The 7,500-nt window shown below is 40.5% G+C and overlaps 1 protein-coding gene across 5 annotated transcripts in view; it reads right to left on the bottom strand.

The window, feature by feature from the left end:
- Window positions 1-7,500, bottom strand: part of LOC144960241 (NXPE family member 4-like) — a 384,922-nt gene that overhangs the window by 21,326 nt on the left and 356,096 nt on the right. For 3 of the 5 annotated variants that reach the window (XM_078893249.1, XM_078893251.1, XM_078893250.1), the window contains 4 exons: window positions 5,114-5,269; window positions 3,328-3,540; window positions 2,426-2,534; window positions 1,838-2,064 (listed from right to left, as the gene is read on the bottom strand). In XM_078893249.1, the coding sequence (XP_078749375.1) occupies window positions 1,838-2,064; window positions 2,426-2,534; window positions 3,328-3,540; window positions 5,114-5,269 (705 nt within the window). The remainder of the gene's footprint in view (window positions 1-1,837; window positions 2,065-2,425; window positions 2,535-3,327; window positions 3,541-5,113; window positions 5,270-7,500) is intronic. The other 2 variants (XM_078893253.1, XM_078893252.1) reach the window with 1 other exon arrangement.

The raw sequence follows: 7,500 nt of genomic DNA, 5'->3' as shown, positions 1-7,500 counted from the left end.
TTGTGAGCTTCTTAGCCAAGCGCACACTATCTATAAACGTTTAATTAAGGTTACACATCGTTTTGTGTGTTGGTCCGTTATACTTCCGGATGGTAATGTTGTGAACGTCTTAGCCAAGCGCATATTATTATCTATATTGATAGATATACCATTCTTCAAATAAAGCGTTAGGTCATCTATTATTATGAGATGTTGCAAATAGAAGGAAGGAAATTGACGTCACGTCGCCCTTTGCTTTTAACCAGTCATTTTTTCTGATATGTTCTCACTAATTTCTATCAATCAGACGAAAACCGTTCAAGGTTACACATCATCTTGTGTGTTAATTCGGTTGGTGGATGTTATGAGTATTTAAGCTTTTTCGCTAAACGCACGGCATTCTGTTTCGCGACGTTGTCGCACAGTATCTGTAATTGTCTGCCCTTTGCTGTTTGAGCCACCTGTGTCAGAATAATATAATATTGTGACCTATAGGTAGAACGAAGTTGACGTCACTTAGGTCTTTTTTATTGTTTTTTTTTCAAAATATTAACCATACTATAACATTTAATGGCTACGCATAGTTTTGTGTGTTTGTCCATTCTACTTCAGGATGGCAATGTTGTGAGTTTCTTAGTCGAGCGAAGATCATCTATACTCAGGTTGGGGTGGGGTGGGGTGGGGTGGGGTGGGGTGGGGTGGGGTGGGGTGGGGGTGTTGATGTTTCTCAAGTGTGTAATCCTTGGTTCAGTAGACAGCGGTAGGGGGTTAGTGTGACCAAGGTTTTCTTGCGCGAGAGAGCGTTTGTCTGTATGTGTGTGTGTGTGTGTGTGTGTGTGTGTGTTGTGATAGAAAGAAAGAAACCGAGAGAGAGAGAGAGAGAGAGAGAGAGAGAGAGAGAGAGAGAGAAAGAGAGTGATGGTCGTGCAGTTAATGGTTTGTGTGTTTGCAAAGGCGAATAATTGAGGATTTTTTGTCATTGCCCCCCCCCCCCAACCTCCAAGAAAACAACAATATATTTTATGGAAAAAAATTCTGCCCTGCTTTGGATGCCGAATTATTTGTGCTGACAATCCACACCCCAAATTCGGGTGTCGAATTATTCTGTGACAAAATACACCCAAAACTCGGGTGTCGAATTATTCTGTGACGAAATACACCCGAAACTAGGGTGTCGAATTATTCGTGACAAAATACACCCGAAACTCGGGTGTCGAATTATTCTGTGACGAAATACACCCGAAACTAGGGTGTCGAATTATTCGTGACAAAATACACCCGAAACTAGGGTGTCGAATTATTCGTGACAAAATACACCCGAAACTCGGGTGTCGAATTATTCGTGAGAAAATACATCCGAAACTCGGGTGTCGAATTATTCGTGACAAAATAGGCCCGAAACTCGGGTGTCGAATTATTCGTGACAAAATAGACCCGAAACTCGGGTGTCGAATTATTCGTGACAAAATACACCCGAAACTCGGGTGTCCAGTGACGTTCCCTATTTTAAAAGGTGAAGGTCAGAAGTGTTTAATTCAATACGAAGGTCGTTCGGTGCAGTGTATGGAAAATTATTTTAAAATGTGATTGTTCAGATGTTATTCATTTTTCGATAAATGACTTCTTACCTTGACCTTTGATTTAAAACTGTAGAGAGGGAACGAAACTGACATCATTCAACTCTTTTTCTATTGTTTTTACCAGCAACATTTTAAATAGTAATTGTTACTAAATTGTATTAATTAGGCTAAAAACGCTTAAGAATACACATCATTGTGTGTGTTGATACTCTATATACCAGGTTAACGGATAGTGTGAGTAATTGAGCTAAACGCATAGCGTTAAAAACAATCCTTACCGGTCGGTTCTTTGCAACAGTTTGTATTCCTCCATTGTGATTCCAAGATAAAAGATATTGTAGATCTGTTGAGCTCTGCGATTTATAAAATCTTCACAAGTGAGAGACTTCTTTAAGGGGTGTCCACAGAACCATGGAGACCCGTTAATAGACGTCAGGTTACAGATTTCACCCTTTGAATAGCCCGGAAGGACAGGACTGTGGTAACATGGCGTAGCTTCGTTTACCTGAAACACAAAATATAGGAGGAACGAACTTGACGTGACTCGGCTCTATGCTAATAATTTTAGTCAGCAATGTTTCCACATCCTATATCCCCATTATCATCCTCCTCCTCCTCCTCCTCCTCCTCCTCCTCCTCCTCCTCCTCATCATCATCATCATCATCATCATCATCATCATCATCATCATCATCATCATTATCATCACCACCATCACTATCATCATCATCATCATCATCATCATCATCATCATCATCATCATCATCATCATCATCATCATCATCATCATCATCATCATCATCATCGTCAGAAGCATCATCATTATAAACATACAAATAAAAACAGGAAAAGTACAAACAGAATTTACCTTTCCCCTTTCATATTTTGAAAAATACATTATCATTCCTTTGAACAATCGATGAAAAAGGAGAATAGCCCGGTAATGTTCACTTGGATACGCCAGGGCCACTGACAATCTGAAATGCAAATTACAAAATATCGATGAAGTTTGCTTAGGTAATTTACTAACAACATTCCGCCACATAACACTTGCTTTTTGTCCTTTGTAGAATAGATTACAAATTGCTTTATTTGTATTTGAATGCCTTAGCAGTGTAGCCCCTATTTATCTCTCGACACCTTTCAATTATCTATCTGCGGCTATGTGGCCTTATGATATATAATGGTATTTGCTTTTGGATCGGAAGGCCCGGGATTCGAGCCTCGCTTAGCGCATAGATAAGTCCCCGAAAAAGTCTCATTAGTTACATTCTTCCAGTATATTTCAGTCTAAAATGAGTACATGGCCGTTAACAGCGGTGCATCACGTCTCGTCCTACGTGTTGCTGTTGGCTAAAGACTCCTTGAAAAGCGCTTTGGGCACTTTTATTGGATATGGCTCTATATAAAAGCTCACAATTTTCTTTCGACCGGGTGCAAGTTTAACACGGTGGGACGTAACTGATTCCGCATTAACTCGCTCATTACTGGCCATTCTCCGGGTTTTCCCCAATTCTTCACACCCAATCTATACAAAATAGATCTATTCCACTCAAAAACAAAACCTGTTAGTTCTTACTATACATGGTTTTTTATTGCTGAACGAGCTCTTCAACACAGTGTTAATATACTTTAACTATAGCAAACATTTTTGTTCAAACATTATGATGTACAAAATAAATTAGAATGACAAAAATGTTGGCTGCATCGTAACGAATGTGACGGTTTTCCTGTGGGTGGTACCCTAAGTAGGGGGTTAAATGTACAGACCTGAGTTTTCCAGCCCAGGGGAGAAGAGCGTCCACAATATAAGTTCCATTCTTCATGTCCAAAACAGTGGCAGCTACTCTGTTTGTGATGTCTTTGGTGACTGTCGTCTTTAACCAGGCACGAATCTCATCCCCGCCCCTTGACCTGGACCGATTACGTGAATCCCTGGCATCGATACGGAAAGCTATACGATCTCCTACTTTAAACGTTTTGCTGAAAAGACATGTTAAGACTTTTTAGCCGTCTCTTACACACACACACACACACAAACACACACACACATAAACACACATAAACACACACACAAACACACAGACACAAACACAGACACAAACACAGACACAAACACACACACACAAAACACAAACACAAACACACACAAACACACACACAAACACACACAGACACAAACACACAGACACAAACACACACACAAACACACACACACAAACACACACACAAACACAGACACAAACACACACACAAACACACACACAAACACACACAAACACACACACAAACACACACACAAACACACACACAAACACACACACAAACACACACACACAAACACATACTTTTCTACTCACTTCATATCTTGTTGTTACCAACATAAGTGCCTGCTCCACTCACTTTTCTGAATTAAAAAATTCACCCCATATACCGGAGCATACTCAATGTCTCAATGGTTTCTATGTTATGTGTTTGTGTTGAGAATATTGGCTATTAAGCTTAACTGCTGGTCAAAAATAACGTCGCGATGGTGGCGCGCGAACGAGCCGGCGATCTCCAGTAGTGGGTGAGATAAGGCTTTAGAAATATGACTTGGGTTTGATACGAATATTTTTGTGTTCGTGGATAGCTCAGACGGTAGAGCCACGCTCTCACCTGCCAGGCGGAGTTGTCGTACCAATAAGGTCGCAGGTTCAAACCCCACCACCGCAGCGAAAAAATTGTTATTCTCTATTGTCTTCTGGCACTTTTCTACTCACTTCATATCTTGTTGTTACCAACATAAGTGCCTGCTCCACTCACTTTTCTGAATTAAAAAATTCACCCCATATACCGGAGCATACTCAATGTCTCAATGGTTTCTATGTTATGTGTTTGTGTTGAGAATATTGGCTATTAAGCTTAACTGCTGGTCAAAAATAACTTCGCGATGGTGGCGCGCGAACGAGCCGGCGATCTCCAGTAGTGGGTGAGATAAGGCTTTAGAAATATGACTAGCGTTTGATACGAATATTTTTGTGTTCGTGGATAGCTCAGACGGTAGAGCCACGCTCTCACCTGCCAGGCGGAGTTGTCGTACCAATAAGGTCGCAGGTTCAAACCCCACCACCGCCGCGAAAAAAAATGTTATTCTCTATTGTCTTCTGGCACTTTTCTACTCACTTCATATCTTGTTGTTACCAACATAAGTGCCTGCTCCACTCACTTTTCTGAATTAAAAAAGCTATTTGTTGTGACCTTCGGTTTAGAGACCCCGGCAATAAGTGACCGGTTAACATAAAATTCACCGATTGTTCAAAGGAATGATAATGTATTTTCAAAATATGAAAGGGGAAAGGTAAATTCTGTTTGTTCTTTGCCTGTTTTTATTTGTATGTTGAATATGATGATGCTTATGATGATGATGATGATGATGATGATGATGATGATGATGATGATGATGATGATGATGATGATGATGATGATGATGATTATGATGATGATGTTGATGACGAAAATGTTGGTAATATGCAAACAATCAAAATATCAAACAAACAAACATACACATACATACCTTGTGTTAAGCAGCTCCACAGTTGTATATTTTTCGCTGATGATGTCCAGTATACTCTTCAAAGCGGGGTATTGTAAGTATTCCTTCTCAGAAGGGAATAATCGGTGCCAAGGGGGCGTGGCTATGAACTCATCCATCATGACGAGAGCGCCACATCTATTAATCAAAATAAAGAATAGAATCATTAGTATGAAAGGGGCGTGGCTAATTACACATGCATCAATATCGCATCTGTCAATCATCATTTCATCATTGTCCTTTTCACCCTGGGTCAGGGTATAGGCCACAGACAAACAGTTTCCATCCTTCTCTATCCTAAGCTAACTTATTGTTTTATCTCATTCCAGGTCTTATCACTTCTCTGTATATCAGCTTCTTTAATTCTTCTCCATGTTCCTCGTGGCCTTCCCCTTGATCGTCTGCACTGAGGGTTCCAGTCCAATACTTTCTTTCTTATAGTGGAGTCATTCTTTTTAAGCGTGTGTCCAATCCACCTCCATCGTCTTATTCCTATTTTCTCTCCCACGGGTTTCTGCTGTGTTCTTTTCCTTATTTATTCATTTTTTATTATATCCATCTATTTTATTCTGAGTAACTTACACATTCACCTGATTATTAAAATCTGTACCCTCCTTATACATGCCTGTGATGCGTTCCAAGTTTCACATCCATACAGTAGGACAGACTTCACGTTTTAGTTGACAAGTCTTAGCTTTAGTCGAAGGGAGATTTCTTTGGTTCTCCGAACTCTGTTCAAAGATGCAAATACAGCCTGTGCCTTTCCTATCCGTGCTTTCACCTCTGCTTCCGTGACTCCATCCTGTCATTTATATTCCCCAGGTAGCAGAAAGTGTCTATATCTTCAAGTTCCTGATCTTTTACTTTGATCTGCTCCCCTTGACGCATACCTATCCTCAAGATCTTTAACTTTTCAGGGTGAATTCTTAGAGCAATTCATTCCGAGAGGCTGTTTATAATTGTGGTTTTTGCTTGCATCTGGTCCTGGATGTGGGACAAATGAGCCAGATCATCTGCAAAATCAAGATCATCCAACTGTGTCCAGGGGGTCCACTCTATCCCATTTCTTCGCCCTTTGGAGGTTTCCTTCATTAGCCAATCAATGGCAAGGATGAACAAGAATGGTCAGAGCAAGCATCCCTGCTTGACACCAGTCTTAATTTCAAAGCTGTCAGTAAGCTGATCTTCATGTACATAATGTGTCAGAATTTTCCACATTGTTGCTCTGTCAATACTGTCGAAAGCATTCTCGTAGTCCAAAAAGTTGACAATAAGAGGAAATTTCCATTCTGTAGAATGTTCCACTATGACTCGCAGAGAGGCAATCTGTTTGGTGGTTGAACGGTTTTTCCGAAAACATGCATGTTCGCCCCGTAGTTTATCATCTGTTGTATTTTTAATTCTCTCTAGTAGAATACGGTTGAAAACCTTTCCTGGGATAGAGAGAAGAGTGATTCCTCGATAATAATTACAATTACTAAGGTCCCCTTTCTTTGAAAGATGTCCTTCCTTCCAATCCTTTGGGAATACCCCGTCATTCCAAATTCTCTCAAATAGTCGGTGCAGGGCCTTAACATTTCTTTCAGCTCATTCCTTGCAGGCAAAATTTCCGGCTGGTTGTCTGGTGGTGGTCTGTTCAGAAGGCAGTTGACATGTTCCCTCCATCGTTCAGATTCGGCCTCTTTTCCAAAAATAGTTTTCCCATCTTTGTCTTTGACTGGTACCTCTGATTTCCCATATTTTCCAGCAAGTGTCTTGATAGTTTGATAAAGGATCCTCATGTGTCCTACTGTCGCTGCTGCTTCTGTTTTCTCTGCAAGTCTGTTCATGAATGCTTCTTTGTCTTTCTTCACAGATCTTTTGACTTCCTTATCTATGGCTCGATACTTCTCTTATGCATCCAGTCTTAAGCCCTTGTTCGGCTTGCATTCACTTGTTCTCTTCTTTTTAATAAGGTCCAAAGTGATTGGACTAATCCATTCTTTATGTTCCGAATTCTTTACACCCAACTCCTCGTGGCAATTTGTTATGTAGACGTCCTTGATCTTTGCCCAAGGTGACTCTACATCTATTTTCTCCTCGAACTCAGTAAGAGGTTGGAATCTATTACTCAATTGTAGTTTGAATTGCTCATTCTTTTCCCCATCTAGTGCATTCACCTCGAATTTTCTTCCAGTATGTCATCTGCTCTCATGTTTTCTGAGTCGGAGCTTAAGCTTTGCCAATAGCAGGTGGTGGTCTGATTCAACATCTGCACCTCTCCGTACTGTCACATCTTCCAATGAACGTCTGAATCTCCGAGAGATACAAAAATGATCAATCTGATTCTATGTCACACCATCTGGTGAGACCCAAGTTGCTTTGTGGAT

Source organism: Berghia stephanieae, chromosome 15 (genome assembly GCF_034508935.2).
Source record: "Berghia stephanieae isolate SIO BIC M18660-M18661 chromosome 15, UCSD_Bste_1.3, whole genome shotgun sequence".
Taxonomy (NCBI): Eukaryota; Metazoa; Mollusca; class Gastropoda; order Nudibranchia; family Aeolidiidae; genus Berghia; species Berghia stephanieae.
This window is presented reverse-complemented; position numbering and strand designations above follow the sequence as displayed.